The following is a 17,354-nucleotide window of genomic DNA, read 5'->3' as shown; positions in this document are numbered from 1 at the left end:
CAGTCTATGGTGCAACTGAGCAGTGTTTGGAGCTCTGGAAAAAAATCAGCAGCTGTATTAGCAGTGGGTAAAAAAGCTGAATGGTGTCTCCAAGTAGTGCCAGATGCAGGAAGCAATGTATTGCCAAGATTAAAGATTGGAGGTGGAGGTAGGAGGGGCTGCAGATAAAGAAGGGTGGGGGAGCAGTTTGGGTAGGGAGAGGAGTAGAATGGTGAGGTAGTGATATGTGAACACAGCTGGTAGGTACAACCTGGTTAATTGATGGGAGGAATGAGTATGGACATATCGGAGAGGGAGTAGGAAGGGGAATTAAAATGGGCAGTGACCGGGAGGTCAGGCTAGCCCTTTACGGGCCTGGCTGAGATACTCGGCAAAACGCTCCCTTTGTTTACCGTAGAGAAGACCACATCGAGAACACCAGATGCAGTAAACTAGGTTGGAGGAGATGCAGGTGAACCTCCGTTTCACCTAGTGAGGGAGGTGGTGTACCGGCAGATTTTGCATCTTTTACGGTTGCAGGGGAAGGTACTAGGGCAGTTGCTGGGATGTTTCTTACAAATCAAAGAGTGACAAAGGGAACAGTCCTTGTGGAAAGCAGAGATGGGTGGGGAGCGGAAGATGTCTAATTGGAGTTGGCAGAAATGTTTGAGGATGATAAGTTGGATGCGGAGGCTAGTGGGGTGGACAGTAAAGACAAGGGGGACCCTGTCTTGATTAAGTTTGGAGGTGGGGGGGCAGTCAGGGGTGAGGGGGTGAGGTTTAGAGCAGTGGAAGGCTGATGACAGAGTGGGGAAAAGAACGTTGCTTATAATAAGTGGACATCCGGGATGCTTGTGAGTGGAATGTCTCCTTGTCAGAACAGATGCGACAGAGATGGAGGAATTGAGAAAATGGCACAGAGGTTTTGCAGGATACTGGGTGTGAGGAGGTGTAGTCCAGGTAGTTGTGAGAGCTATGGGTTTACAGTAAATGTCAGTCCGTAAACTGTTGCCGGATATGGAAATGGAGAGATCAAGAAAGGGGAGGGAGGTGTCCGAGTTAGACCAAGTGAATTTCAAGGGCTTATGCCCGAAACGTCGATTCTCCTGTTCCCTGGATGCTACCTGACCTGCTGCGCTGTTCCAGCAACACATTTTCAGCTCTGATCTCCAGCATCTGCAGACCTCACTTTCTCCTCAAATGAATTTCAGGGCAGGGTAGAAGTTGTTGGCCAAGTCGATGAACCGGTCCAGTTCAGCCTGGGTGCAGATGCAACACCAACGCTGTCATCAAGGTAATGGCCAAAGTTTACAGACTGTCAGCAATTAACATCAGCCTGGCCAAAGAAAAACTACCCACTTCGACTTCAATGACAAGACCAACAAACAAATCAACGCAATACCCATGGGATCACCAATATCAGGCCTTTTAGCAGGAGCAGTCATGCGAAGACTGGAACGAACAGCCCTCCCCACGATCCAACCAAAACTAATCAGTCCGCTACGTGGATAACACCTTTGTCATCACAAAACAGACCAACTGAGAGGAAACCTATAATAACATCAACAATATCCTTACTGGTATAAATTTCATAAAAGAGGAGGGGAACAACAACAGACTCCCCTTCCTAAATGTCACAGTGGAACGAACAGTTAATAGAGAACTGCAGACTAGCATCTACAGGAAAGCAACACATACACAGACCAGATACTCAACTATAGGAGCAATCATCCCAACACCCACAAATGGAGCTGCAGCAGGACATTATTTAAATGGGCAACAACACACTGCAGCACCCAGGAATTACAAGCAGCAGAACAAAAATACGTATACAGCGTATTCAAGGAGTCAGCCAATTCTTAAACAACAAACCCAGACACAACATGCCCAGAAACTCTAGCCACACTACCATACACAAAGACATCTCAGAGATGACTACCAGACTATTCCGATTCCTTGGCATTATGGTACCCAACAAACCTACCAACACACAAACAGCTACTGATGAATCTAAAGGACGCTATACCAACAACCAGCAAAACGGAATGTTATTTACAAAACACCATGCAAGGACTGTAACATCAGACAGATAAGCAGAAAACTTGCCACTAGGATACACGAACACCAACACACCACCAAAAGACATGACGCACTATCACCAGTATCTTTACATACAGACGAAGAAGGACCCCACTTCGACTGGGACAACACATACATCCAAGGACAGGCTAAACAGAGACACACACGGGAATTCCTCGAGGCCAGGCATTCAAACCCAAACTCGATCAATAAACACGCCGATTTGGACCCCATTTACCAATCTTTGAGAAAAAGAGCCAGAAATGATATCATCCACCTAACAGATCAAGACACATAAATAGAAAGCAGGACAGAACACCAGCGCTTCACCAGAGCCTCAATGATGATGTTACGTAGCATGGTGATGAAACATCTGAAAACAAACCTGCCAGCTCAGCAAGCAAACTTAGAACTTAAACCTCAACCTGAGCTACAAATCTTCTCAAAAATCACAAAGGACCAAAGATATGATTGCTAAATTTATTGATGACACAAAGATTGGGAGGAAGGTAAGTTATAAAGAGGACAGAACATAGGAAGGATGGACTGACATGTATTGAGTTCAGAGAAATTTACTAATCTAATACCTGGAATGGACAGATTGTATCCACCCTTGTATCCACTGGATAAGAAGTGACTTGATTGGAACACAACCTTGTGAAGGTTCTTGATAGGATGGATAGGGTGAGGATGTTTGCTCTTATGGAAGAATCTAGAATCAGGTATGATTGTTTAAAAATAATGAATCACCTATTTAAGATGGATAAGGTGACTTTAATTTTCCTCACAGCAATATGGTGCTTTGGATCACTGCTTCCATCACCATTTCAAGGAAGAACATCTATGTATGTTTTTACAGCAGCAGGATTCCCGAGGAATCCTGGGACCTGTTTTGACCACATTTGCTTTGATGTGCTTTGTGAGAGTTTGAGCATGATATGTGCTTTATCCACATCTACTCAGGTTATTTGTGAATGTTATACAATCTATTACAAGTATCTTGTTATTATACTGTTTATTGTTTGCTCAAATCCATGAAATCTTGTGACTTGATTCTCTTGGGAAGTACCTGGATCTCAGAGTTGGTCTACTTCAAAACATAAAGGCTAACGAGCCTAGCCAGATACTAAATTTGGCAGTTTGGTCTATGAGCATAATTTAGTAAACCTAAACACCCAAATCAATAATGCACAAGTGATACGTCAAACCTTCACACTTTCTTTCAACAATTGCACTGTATTATTTTACAATTAGTTTACAAGATGATTAGGGGTTTAGATAGGGTCGACAGTGAGAATCTTTTTCCACGTATGGAGTCAGCTATTACAAGGGGGCATAGCTTTAAATTAAGTGGGGGTAGGTATAGGACAGATGTTAGGGGTAGGTTCTTTACTCAGCGAGTCGTGAGTTCATGGAATGCCCTGCCAGTAGCAGTGGTGGACTCTCCCTCATTATGGGCATTTAAGCAGGCATTGGATAGGCATATGGAGGATAGTGGGCTAGTGTAGGTTAGGTGGGCTTGGATCGGCGCAACATCGAGGGCCGAAGGGCCTGTACTGCGCTGTATTCTTCTATGTTCTATGTTCTAATCCTGAGAAAAACTCAAAACAAAAATTATGAACTGCTGCTTAGAGATAATTTTTCTTTACTAAATGAAATATTACTTTAGTAATTTATTACATACACTCATCACATACACATCAAATAAACAATATTCAAATAGCTGTGAAAAATCACAGACATTTAAAATTATAATAGGCAAAATCTTGTTGTCACAACTCAATCAACAAACTCAGGGGATTAAGTAAGATGCCAGGAATCTGCAAACTTGCTGGATGATTTATATTGGTCTGTTGGTTGATTCTCAAACAGCATCACACCCTTTGCTTTCCTTTTTTTTTTGGAACTTGTGGCAATTGCACAGGAAAAGGGGGAAAGAAAAGAAGGGGTGAACTTGGCACATCCATGGTTCGCATTAACTACAGATATTGAAATGAAGTTGCAGTCAAATCGAATGGACTGTTGATCATTTGAAGTTGAACTATGAATATAAATGCTTGTTTTTAATAAGGGATGAAGTTAAATATAGTGAATACATTTTATCAAAACCTTTTTTTTAAATAATGAGTTAATCAATAGGCACTGAAGAGCTTTATTTACTCAGCATTTATCACAAGGTCTGTGCAAGGTGGATACTTATGTGATGGGTTCAAGTGCAACGGGTGTTGGGTGAGGCACATGGTACTAAGTTGGCACAGGTGCTATAAAAGGCAAAGGAGATGGGTGGCGTAGCAATGGGTTGCATGGGGAGTAGGAGGAGCTATGAGTGGACTAATTAGAGGAGTTGGCAAAAATGGGACATGAGAACTGTACAAGCAGTAGGAGAGGGGAGTGCAAGAGTTCCAGCACTGTTTTTTGATTTATTCTATTTGGCACAGAGACAACCAAGTGCTGGAGCACTATGGCCAGCCTTTGTAAAAAAGCCTTTAGGGTGTAGGTTTGTTCGCTGAGCTGTAGGTTTGATATCCAGACGTTTCATTACCTGGCTAGGTAACATCATCAGTGGCGACCTCCAAGTGAAGCGAAGCTGTTGTTTCCTGCTTTCTATTTATATCTTTCTCCTGGATGGGGTTCCTGGGGTTTGTGGTGATGTCAAAAGACCATTTGTGCAATGAACAACCTTTTGGATCAGCTTCAAAACGTGTACTGGGAGCACTGGGTCTAACTCTCACTATTACAAGCAACTGCCACAAACCCCACCACCTAAATAAAAAAATCAAAACATCTGGGAGACTTTCTTCACGTCAAATTTGTAAAATCCTTTCTGTGCTGTTGACGTGGGATAAAAATCCTTACATAATTAATGCTGAATCATTTCAGAAAGATAAGTTGGAACTTATCAATGAATATAGCTTTCTAAATATATGTTATTCTAATTAACTGCTAAACAACCTCTCGGACCCACAAAGGGTAGAATTAAAATGTAAAATTTGGTCGAACATTCCTAACTCTTTCTCTTACTTTGCCTCATTGTTTTTCCTTTTGTCTCTTAGGATAAAACTCTAACTTTCTTTGATTCCCTGTGCTTGATTTGATGTTTGAATTCACCTTTTCTCATTTATTCTTGTTTCTTCTTTAATCCTTAAATCTCATTGGACGAATAGAAAGAATGCTGATAGTATCATTCATTTAGGTTCCCAGCTGACTAAGTGTCCTCATCAAGTTGTTGGAAACTCGCCCTTCCAGCAAGTTCAGCAGAGAGAAAAAAAATAAGCTTAAGTGTATTGGACAGACCTAACCAGTAAGAAAGGAGATGCCACCACTGCCCCCCACCGACCCCAAATCAAATTTCCATTCTTATTACTGTATCTCTGCCAGATTTACCTATAAGTCACCATTTTCCTCCTCCATTGTTCCTCTGATTCTCTCTTAATTCCTAAAACTCATTGGTTAGGAAATAGACTATTGATCTAAAACATGAAAATTCAAATTGAATATAAATAATCCGACATTGGTTTCTTCTTTACTTTAATACCTGGTTAAGCGTGCCAAGCATTGCAAGAATCTTGCACTATATCATTATTGTGTTTGAGACCTATTCATAGTCACGCAATAAATGTATTGCGTGTTGTGACAGGCAAACTAACTTTCAACAATGCTGTTATGGTAATTTAAACCCATTGCCAGTATTTGCTGGAAGATTTCCACTTGCTATGAAATTACGGTTGTATCATCATTTTCTTTATAAATGACTTCTCAAAACAAAAGCATTTCAGTTCACAAACATCAGTTTTTCAACATTAATGTCTATTCAGTTAATAAAGAATAAGGAAAGTATGGAGAAGTGTTTTCTGTTTGAACAAGAAGAAAAGATAATATACATTGTACCCATCCAAAAATCTTAAAGACATCTTTGAGAGTCTCCTGTTCTCCCCTAAAGCTATAATGGTGCTAGTTAAGCAAAGTTACTTGCTTGGAATGTCTCTGCTCGTTTTAACAAAGACATTATAAACTCAAACAGGAAGTCAATACCAATCAGATGATATTTTATTCAAAAACAGATTCTTTGTATGGAAGAGTTAATCTGCAACAGAAAACACCCTTGATAATGATGATAATTGAAGACAGCATAACAAACCGAAGATAGTGTACAGCACCCAACTACGAAAATGTGCAAACTACATTTTTGAAAATGTACTGCAAGCACTCCACAATTATATATGCAGGATAGAACTGTACCTGAGATGTACCTTGTAGAATTTCATCAAACAGATTCCTAGGCTCCCTAAACTGTCCAGGTGTCCAAGCAGAAAAACACAAGATAACACACAGTGACACAAATGAGTAGAGACTAAATATAAAACGTCAAACAATGTACTACCATTCAAGCTTTCTGGAGATGAACGAATACCTTTTGACAGATCAATGTTTTTTGCAAGTGTGGCTATTTTCAAGAAAAACTAATGCCTTCAAAGACTTAAATAACAACTGAAAGAAATATACTCTGGTTAGTAAATCTGGTAGTATTAAAAAATGCTTGAATAAATCAGACGACCAAACTGATTAAAAATTCTATTCGAACCATACTGGGTACCTGTTCACGGGATATGGAGCACTTGCTTCATGGAATAAGTGGTGAACCATTTCTTAATGAGTAATATCATTACAAGAGCAAAACTCACTAATGTTTTCTGCTGCTCATGAATCCCCACTGAAAACACCTAACCTGCAATCATCAGATCATTTTGTCAATCCATCTCGTCAGCAAAAGAACTATGGTCTCAACTTGATATTTCATATTTAAAAAATAATTCTCACTCTCTGTCCAGGTTCTGCTGCTCCAGCTGCCATTGCAGCAGCTTTAGCTTTTTCTGCTTCATCATATGTTGGTAGGGATGTGGCAACACTGTAAGGGGGTGGCACTGGCATAAGATCACTGGGGAGATCGGTTTCTGTTGAAAGAGAAGATAACAACAATTACTTGAAGCTTCAGTGTCAGCAGGGAAAACAAAAATATTTCAAAGTAAGGAGCTTAAAAAAATCCAATGGATTATATTAGTTATATCAAAATGTGATTATTCCAATAGTGATAGTCACTATAAGAATAGAACATTATAAACACATTCCTTACTCTCTTGTGAGAGTTAGAGAGGACTCTTACCATCATGTCCATGATCAAATTTATAACACTGTACCGAGAATACCATTGAAGTGTTTTATGAAGAAGAGTTGATATTCAATGCACATCAATCAATTGATTTTATCCTGTCTTGTTGAAAGAACAAGATATAACCATCTTGTTCAGGGATTACTTGTGGCTTAGAAAACAGCATTATCTTCTTACCTAAACCTACAAAGCAGCAGTACAAGGTATTTGAAGGTTCAGAAATGTATATTTTTTCACCCCCTGCTTATGTTGAACTCCTAAATTTGTGCCACATTCAATTTCAGAACAAATTTCCAGCCACTGTTTCAATAATGAGTCACAATCACACTTCAAAAAGTACCCAAATCTTGTGCCCTAAACAAAATTATCAATTTGGGTTAAACAACATGTATGCATGAAGGAGAAGGAATCAAAAGCAGGGAAGTGACAAAAAGACAGGATATCGAAACAGAATAGACAAGGTCAAAGAAAGAAATAAAGAAAAGGGGGAATATTTGTGTCAGAGGGACAATCAAAGAGAGTGTACAGTAGAGGTGGAAAGAGAAATGTAAAGGGAAGGAGGCAAATGAGGCACAATGTTAAAAAAAATGTAAATGACAGTGCAGTAGAAAAGGAGGTAGACAGTGAGAAAAAGCAGGTGACCATAGGAAAGGAGGGACAAATCAAGAGGATAAAATTAAAGGAAAAACAGAGATGATAATTTTAATTTATGTATCACCTTCAACATACTAAAATAATTCAATGACAGCAGGTAACCAAATAAAGGTTCCGCTCCTGTCTCTCTTCTCGCTTGCTTTAAACTAGTTTTATCCGCGACACACACTTTTACAGTTCGCTATTCTGAAACTGAGGATTGTATCTAGGTACTCCGAATCTGAGATGGTGTCATGTCTTGGTGACATTGTTACACTATAACTAATCTGAAAATGAAGCTGTACCTAGGTACCTTTGTATCCAAGATGGCACTGTAATTTTGACTTAATAACTTTTCATGATACTCATTTGTCTACACGAGCTAATTCAATTCAATTCTATGCTTTATTAAACTGCTGACCACCCAACTTCCTTTCCCAACTCCAATGTTAGTCAAAATACTTAAATGTTCTCTCTCCTCAGATAATGTCCAGATTTTTTTTCAAATCTGTCATCACTACTTTCCTCAAAAGTCAAACATTGATCATCCCCCTCTGACCTTGCAGTCTACTTTATCATCTCCACCTCCACTTCCATTCCCAAATCCTGAACTTATTTCCCAGAACTCATCCATCTAAAAATTATTTTAGGGCCATTAGCTGGATTTAACTGCTCTCACCTGCTTCTACTTTAACCAGTTAATCATCTTCAAAAGTTATCTGCAGTGCCTTCTCTTTCTGGTTCCAACATTACCTCTGGTGCCCCTAAAGGTCTATCACTAGCTCTCTTGTATTTCTCATTTATATACTGCTCATTGGCAACATAAAGTGGAAGAACACCAACAATGTTTAGATGTCTACTTCACCAACTCTCTTAGCCCCTCCATAGTCAGACTACTTATCAGACATTAATGGAAGAGCAAAAATTTCCTCAAAGTAAACCATGCAGAGAAAGAGAAGAAATTGTTTTTGGTCCCCATTACAAGCTTCAAATCCTAGCGAACAATTCCATATCTCTCCCTCAAACTTTCTGAGGCTAAGCCAGACTGCAACGTTGGTATGATAGTTGACCCGGAGGTGAGTTTTTAACCACATATCTGTGCAATCATGGAGTTGACCTATCAACATGACTGTAAAGTTGTTCATCTCCATTCCTGTCTCAGCTCATTAACTGCTGAAATCCCCATCTGTGCCTTTGTTATCTCTAGGCTTGACTATTCCAATCCACTCTTGGCCAGCCTCTGGAGTTCAAAGCTCCACAAACCTGAGATAAACCAAAACTCTGCTGCTGCTGTCCTAACTCACATCATGTCCCATTCATCCATCACTCTTGTCAATGCTGACCTATACTGGTATTCAGGTTAAGCAATACCAGTGTTAAAATTCTCATTGCCACCATGCCCTTGTCCTTCCCGGTCTCCATAATCTCACTTTACCCACAATTATCACATATCTGCATTACTCCAATACAGGTCTCTTGTGCACTCCTAATTATAATCATAATCAATGATAACCAGACTTTCAGCTACCAAGGTAATAAGCTTAGGAAATCCATCTGTAAACTTCTTTATATCCTTTTCCCAATTTCAGCACTCTATAAACTTCACTTTTAGGCTAAATATCCCCTTATGTGACTCAGTGTCAAATGTGTTTTAGAACTGCACATGTAACAACTTTACCATGTTAAAGGTATGATATAAATAGAAGTTGCTATTACTGACAGACATATTAGTAGCAGTGAATGCTAAGGCAGAGATGAAGTTTGAAAATTTAAGGGAGAATTGAGGTGGTAAATGGGTACACAGGTTTACTGGTAATGAAACAGGAAGAAAGCATGGAAGAGGAGGTTTACATGATAAGTTCTACAGGCTTTTATGCATACTATTTGAAGGCAAAGATAAAGATTTTAAATACCACTTGTTACAGAATAGTGTCTTTATGGTCAATGAGGACAGAAGTAATGAATGAACAAACAAACAATGCAGAACAGCATGCTTTGGACCAGTTGGAGTTTCTGAAAAAAGGATAGCGAGAGGTCAGTAAAAGCAGCTTTCAAGTCAGGATGTGGCAAATGCATGGGCAGGTGTTTTGGTGGCATGGGGAAGGAAAGCTGGCGAGAGAAAAAACAGTGAGCACTGAAGTAGAAGTGAAGGTTAACAAGATTAAAGATTTTTGCAATATGATGCTCAGCTGAAGCAATGTCTTTGTTTTAGCCTGAACAAGAATCTCAATGAGATGAGACCCAAATTTTTTGCCAAGAGAAGGTACAGAAGAGATATGATAAAGATATACATTAACGAGGCAGCCAGACCAGGTGGACAGGCAAAAGTTATTCCCAGCAAAGGAAGGATTGTGAAAATCGAACACGCAGATTTAAGGTCATTGACAAAACAGACATTCGACAGGAAAATCTATTTCATGCAGTGAGTGGTGAGGATTTGGAATGTAATATCGGAGAACGTGGAGGCAGATTCAAACAAAATATTCAAGAGGAAATTGTTTTATTACATGAAGAGGAACGATGTGCTGGGCACAATGAGATGGTACCAAGTGACAACAGATGAAATGTACCTTCAGGCAGCCAACGTAGACATAATGTAGTGAATGACTTTTTTCTGTTTTGTAACCATTCCGTTAATCAAGAATCTAACTCAGCCTTGAGTTCAATGACTATATATTCAATGAGTGTAACTAAACTGAACTCTAGGGAACAGAAATCCACAGAATAATGACCCTCAAATAAAAACCTCAACCCTTTCTCATGTGGGAGATCCCTTTTTTAAACAAAACGTGCCCTACAGTTCTAATCTCTCACCTAAGGCGAGGCATCCTGGCAGCATCCATCCTATTAAGTCATCTCAGGATCTTATATAGCTCTAAACTTTCAACAGATACAGATCCAGCCCTGTCTGATATTTCCCCACATAACACACCCATGCCAAAAATCAGTTAAGCGAATCTTCTCTGAACTGTTTCGAATGTTATTATATTCTCTCTCAACTAAGGAGACCAAAACGATATACCATATGACAGGTGCAGTCTCACTAACAGTACATACAAAAGACTGACAAAAAAAACCTGTTCAATGCATAAGCTATTTCCTTATTCCTACTAATTCCTCAGTCTCACTCTCTCTAGAATTCCCATACTCTCTTTAATTATCCTTTTCCTTTCCTAATACTTGTTGAAACTTACTGTTTTCACACGTCCGGCCACTTCCCCTTTTTAGTCAGAAATCCAAAAACATACAAGTGGTTATACATCAAGTGGTAGACAGGAAGAACAGGGATCCTCAGTAAACGTAAGGACGCTGACAAAATTTCCTCAAGTAATCTTTTTGAGACCCAGCATTTAGGACAGGAGGGTGTTATTGCTATTGTTAGGGGGTTCAGGAAATGTCAGCACTGAGAAGAAAGGAAAAGTCATTCTTTTAAAAGAATCGAGTCATTCTCTTTTTTTTTTTAGAAACAGTCAACATTAATAAGTTAAAAAATTTGCTCCAGCATCTTCAGTCCCTTTTTGTCCTAATATATACAAACGGAACACTAATATTTTTCTTACTTGTCAAGAATATTGACACAGAAGAAATAAAAAGATTTGCAAACAATTAAATTAAATTAAATGAAGTTGCCAGTGCAAAATACAATCTTAAATAGCATTAAGATTTGTTTCTCTTCATTGTACACAATAAAATAGCTTACATAAATGATAAAAAGTATTTCCTCATACTACAGGAAAATTAATTGGGTAATGGAAATAATGCTTCAAGTACACATAAACTAGGGTCAGAAGCAGATCCACCATTCCATAAAAATATAGCTGATCTGTTAATGTTCCAAATTCTACATTCCCACCTACCCCGAACAAGAATCTGTTTACCTCCGCCTTAATAGCATGCAGTATCCCCATCTCATGAGACACAGAAATCCATGATCGTACAATCATCTGAGAGAAAGACTTCTCATCTCTATCCTAAAGGGAGGGCCCCAATTTCTCAACATGCTGCCTCCTCCTCCAAAAGGCTATGGAAGCATCTACAAGAGAAAATATCCTTTCCATGTCCACCTTATCAAGACCATTCAGGATCTTATATACTTCAAGTAAATTACCCTAAACCCTTCTAAATTCCAGTGCAAACAAGCCCAATCTGCACAACCTTTCCTCAAAACAACCTGCTTATTCCAGGTATCAATATGGTAAATCTGCTCCGAACAGTCTAAGCATGTACATTCTTCCTTGAATCAGAATAGCAAAACTGTATACTTTTCTCCAAATGTGGTTTTACCAATGCCATGTACAACCGAGTTAAAAATCACATAACATCAGGTTATAATTCAACAGCTTTATTTGAATGTGCAAGCTTTCAGAGTTTTTAATTTCTGTGTCTTACAATTCTGTCCCACGAGCTACCTGACGAAGGAGCAGCACTCCGAAAGCTTGTACTTTCAAATAAACCTGTTGGGACTATAACCTGGTGTTGTGTGATTTTTAAACTTTGTCTACTCCAGTCCACCGACAACTCCACATCATCAAAACCGAAACTATGAAGTCCAAAACTCAGATTCAATTTTGAAAACTATGCTAACTGTAGAAATTTGAAAGTAAAATATTAACAAGTAGATAACAATATAATGCACTGATTTTTGAACAAAAATAGTTTTTCCTCTTAAACCCTGTCACCACTTGGCTCTCTGCACCCAACTCAACCCCAACTCTTATGCCAAACAATATGTACATATCACTCAATATTTTAAGTGCCTTATTCAATATTTTATAATACTTCACAGAACAATACTAACAGATAACAGTACCTAATGGGACCACCTGTTCAAAAGATTAAACATAAAAATTAACTCTGCTAAATAATTTGGTTGTTTCAAGAAAAGGAATCAATTCTAGGAAGCAGATATATAATCAAGCGCTAGCATGAAGATAAGTCCGCCCTTCTCAAGTATTGAAGCTCAAGCAGCTGGAGTCATAAAGGCAAAGGACAACATATTGCTCCTACAGGAACCCTTGAATCAGCAACAACCTTTCTATCCAGTGGACTGTAAGATTCTCTCTTACAACTTGACAATTTGCTATCTAGAAAAATAGTCTGGTTGCATGATGTTTAGAATTTGCATGTATTAAAATTCGTTGAAACTTTATTGCTGGAACAGCACAGCAGGTCAGGCAGCATCCAGGGAACAGGAGATTCGACGTTTCGGGCACAGGCCCTTCTTCAGGCCCTCCTGAAGAAGGGCCTGTGCCCGAAACGTCGAATCTCCTGTTCCCTGGATGCTGCCTGACCTGCTGTGCTGTTCCAGCAATAAAGTTTCAACTTCGATCTCCAGCATCTGCAGACCCACTTTCTCCTCATGTATTAAAATTCACCAATTTCCCTGGTTACTAAGTTGCAGTAGAAAAAAAGGTAATATAATACACTTTTATCCTGAATTAAAACAATTTAATGTACAGATAGAATCAATGAAATCTCTTGACTCAATTAAATTCAACTGTTCCATTCAGATTCCCAACATATCCTCTATGCACATTACACAGTTAGTATCTCCTAATACTTCTGATGACTTCCCCTTTTTATTTCAGTTTCTAACCTTGCAGTTGTTCCAAAACAGTTGTTTTCTCTGGGCCATTTCATGTCCTACTTCAGGCCTCTATCTTACCCACTCTGACAAATGGAATGGGGAAGGATATGTCCCATAAAAATCAGGATATCACTGCGGGACTATCTCAATGCAGTTCCTAAGACCAACCATCTTCTGCTGCTACATCAGCAAGGCCGAAAGTGGGGAAATTCACTGATGAATGCAAAGTATTCAAATTCATTTTCAACTCCTCAGATTATGAAGATGGATGTGGTGCATGTTACAAGACTTGGACAATACGTTTGAAGTAATTCGTAGGAAATAACACTGTGCCATACAAGTGCTAGATAATAAGCATCACAACAATGCCAGAATCTAACATGGAGGTGAGATGTAGTAGTAATATCACTAGAATTGTAATTCAGAATCTAATGAATTTAAACATAATCATGGTAGATGGTGAAATTTGAATTCAGTAAAAATCTGGAATAATTAGCTGGCCTAATGGCAATTGCACAGCCACTGTTCACTGCTGTAAAAATCTATTTGGTTCACAAATTTCCTTCCCTAAAAGTCATTAAACTTCTTCACCTGTTCTGGCCTCCATGCAATTCCAAACCCACAGCAACACAATTGAAGTAGCCTATGCTGGCCAAGCCAGCGTGCCCACATCCCACGAGCAAAAAAAAACAATAAAACCAATCAGATCTCTTGATTCGATCACGGTATTACTTCTGAATTGCCCACTCATCACATCCTGGAGGTTACAATTGACCAGGAACTTCACTGGACCAGTCACAAAACCAGGTTAGAGGTTGGAAAATCTGCAGTGAGCAACTCAAAACTGACATCCTAAAGTCCTTTCATTATCCAAAAGACAAAAGCCAGGAGTGTGGTGGAGTGCTGTCAACTTGCCAGGATACACAAGTGATACTTTAACAACACTCAAGAAGCTCACTATCACCCAAGTCAAGGCAACATTTTTCTTGACCTGAGTACATATCACCATTCATTCTTAGTCACAGAGTCAGAAATCTGGACAGTCAAACTAATAGCACTGTGAACTGCTTACCAGACAGACTGCAGTGATTCAAGAAGGTAAAATTAACCACAGAGGGGACATAAATGGTGCCCATGCCTGAAATGATCACATCCCCTAAATTAAAAATAAAAAGTGAAGGTCTTTCTCAAACCCTGACCTGTGGCTGATGCAGTTGCTCCCATTGTGACACTGCTGTAAGGTGGAGGGGCTATGTCAGTTTCAGTTGATGTTTGAGGAGACTCTGAGGGAACAGTTGGCGGTGATGCATCAGATGTTTGTGGAGAATCATCTTCATTATGCAGCTGTTGTAACAGAAAAACAACAATGAAAAGCAGAGTAATTACAACATTGTCAATAAATTTCAATAATAAATAATAATACAGTAAAATGTACATTATCCACCACACAGGAGCAGGACCAGGTTTCATTAGTAAATCAAAAACGTTGATCAGTGAAGAGATCATAAAAGGTCTGACACGTCGTGTTCAGTCATGACCATCACTCCCAATACATAATCAAAGCATTGCTCGATGATAGGTTGTGAATACACTGATCTAAATCAACTTTTAGGCTGCAACGATCTCTCCAATCCCTGTAGAAACCAACGAGAAACATGGATTCCTGATGCTTAATTTCACAGATCAGGCAATAAAACTTTGCATTCCAAGACTTTCACTGTAACAAACATCCTAAAATCAACATAGTAGGCAACATATAGTTTAAGTAAACCACAGAAAAGTATTTTGTGTTTAACTACTAACGCAATGGAAAAACCCTCCCATTGTTTTCACATTATTTTGCTATCTTGGTAGACATGCAGACTCAAGTTTTAAGACCAACTTCGCCTGGTATTAACATGATCCTTGTTCCCTACCACACTAAGATGAATTTTCCAGTGTCCCACAAATTTCTTTATTTCACCCTTTAAGCATATTCAAATTAACTCCTTGTTGTAAGAATTCATCTGGTGATTTTGTGGTCTCTAAACTTTCACAAGCCTAGTTTCTCCAAATATGGGCCTTGTCCTCACCAGCTCTTCACTTGATGACTAATCAAAAAGCAGTCTTATTCTATTGCTTCATACCACAATGCCACACTTTTCCCAACTCTGGGCAACAGTTAGGTCAGTTGCCTGCTCCTCCATGTCCAGGTGCGAAAGCTTTCGATAAGTTTTGATCTGGTTTCTTTTTTCTACAGCAAACTAGGTCACATGGATTAATTGCAGGGCAGAAAAAAGAGGGCCATATGACCCTTGTCACAGTTTCATTGTACATGAACGAAAGGCTCACATGCATAACTTTTAGAGAAAATCATTATTAAGGCAACTATGTTATTACATTTGGAAAAATATTCAGGAACAGGAAGATACTAGCCCAGAATTTGTATGGTGTTTGATGACAAACTGTCACACTCATCACTGTTCCGAATTAAACAACAACTTTCGGATTTTATTCCAAGTGCATGCTGTCACAGAAATCCTGCTCCATAAGCTGTGCTGTGAATCTTCAAAGCAACTAACCAATATTGTTCTCAAACCAGTAGCCAGTGAAATAATTTAATGAAGACAATAAAAGGTCTTCAAATGAGGTAGAACTATACAAGCAATAACTTCAAGTCAACAATCAATCTCATACTGATTAAAAACTGCAATGTCATTTAGCTTTCTCCATCATAACTAGTTAACTAGACTTTGTTTTAAAAAAATAAAGTTTGTTCACAGTATTTCAACCTCAACTTTGACACCAAGCATATGTCCCAATCTATATTTAATAAAATCTTATTATAAAGTGGATTTGTTATGAATACTTTTCATTTTCTACTTGGCTATCTGAAAATTCTTCACTATGATTCATTCCTTATATAGCTTGATAACATCACTGCAAATTGGAACTGGGATTAGAGAACAAATTTTGCTTCAGAGATCACTAGATATTTCAGTGCGGCTTTTGTTGAGGTCAGCTGTGATTGCTGCAACTTCATCACTGATAGAAACTATAGTCTAATGGATCACTTTTCTCCATTGTAAATACTAAAGGTCACAAATATGATTGGTAAAAGCCAAGATTGTTTTCAACTGGATTAACGCCCTGCGATAGGGTTAGAGTGTTTTTTTGTCCCATTAACAGACACTTTGGTAATAGCAAAACACATCTAGTTACTTTAAATGCATCAGTAACATCATGACAGATAAGCACTTCCTATTTTATGAAAGCATAATATAGGAATTTTTAGAAAAATTTATAGCAATGTATATCTGCCAAAGTAAGAAACCATGAACTTTCTAAATTAACTCAAGAAAACAGCAGAAAAAATTAAGTTGGCTGAGGAATAAGTTTATGCATTAAGTCCCTAAAGCCCACTGTGACAAGCAGGAATAGCATAAAAACAGACCATTCGGTCTAACTCATCAGCACCAACCAGCCATCCCAATCTGACTGAGTCCCAAATGCTAGAATTTGGCCCATATCCCACTAAATCCTTCCTATTCATATACACATCCAGTTCCCTTTTAAATTGGTGATTTTACCCAACTCCACCACTTTCTATGGCAGCTTGTTCCATACATGCACCGCCCCTCTGCAAGAAAAAGTGATAAAGGAGCAGAGGGGTAAATCTCCTCCTCTCACCTGAAACATAAGTGGAGCTGTGGACTGCTCCACCCGAGGAAAAAAGCCTTGGCTATCCACCCTATCCATGCCCCTCTTGATTTTATAAACCTCAATAAGTCACCCTGCAACAATCCAGGGGAAAAAAAGCTTCAGCCTCTCCAGTCCCAGCAACATCATTGTAAATCTTTTCTGCACCCACTCAATTTTAACAGCTTAGTTCCTACAGAAGGGTCACTAGAATTGTACTCAATATTCCAA

At 38.9% G+C, this 17,354-nt stretch overlaps 1 protein-coding gene across 2 annotated transcripts in view; it reads right to left on the bottom strand.

The window, feature by feature from the left end:
- The window catches only part of ndfip2 (Nedd4 family interacting protein 2), a 108,956-nt gene that overhangs the window by 52,975 nt on the left and 38,627 nt on the right, over window positions 1-17,354 (bottom strand). The window contains exons 2-4 of one of the 2 annotated variants that reach the window (XM_087987978.1): window positions 14,645-14,789; window positions 6,877-7,010; window positions 6,298-6,348 (exon numbers count right to left, since the gene is read on the bottom strand). In XM_087987978.1, the coding sequence (XP_087844104.1) occupies window positions 6,298-6,348; window positions 6,877-7,010; window positions 14,645-14,789 (330 nt within the window). The remainder of the gene's footprint in view (window positions 1-6,297; window positions 6,349-6,876; window positions 7,011-14,644; window positions 14,790-17,354) is intronic. The other variant, XM_087987979.1, reaches the window with a different exon arrangement.

The sequence above is a fragment of the Chiloscyllium plagiosum genome, unplaced genomic scaffold, assembly GCF_037043375.1.
Source record: "Chiloscyllium plagiosum isolate Xiang-an unplaced genomic scaffold, Cpla_swu_hap1 HiC_scaffold_6, whole genome shotgun sequence".
NCBI lineage: Eukaryota > Metazoa > Chordata > Chondrichthyes > Orectolobiformes > Hemiscylliidae > Chiloscyllium > Chiloscyllium plagiosum.
This window is presented reverse-complemented; position numbering and strand designations above follow the sequence as displayed.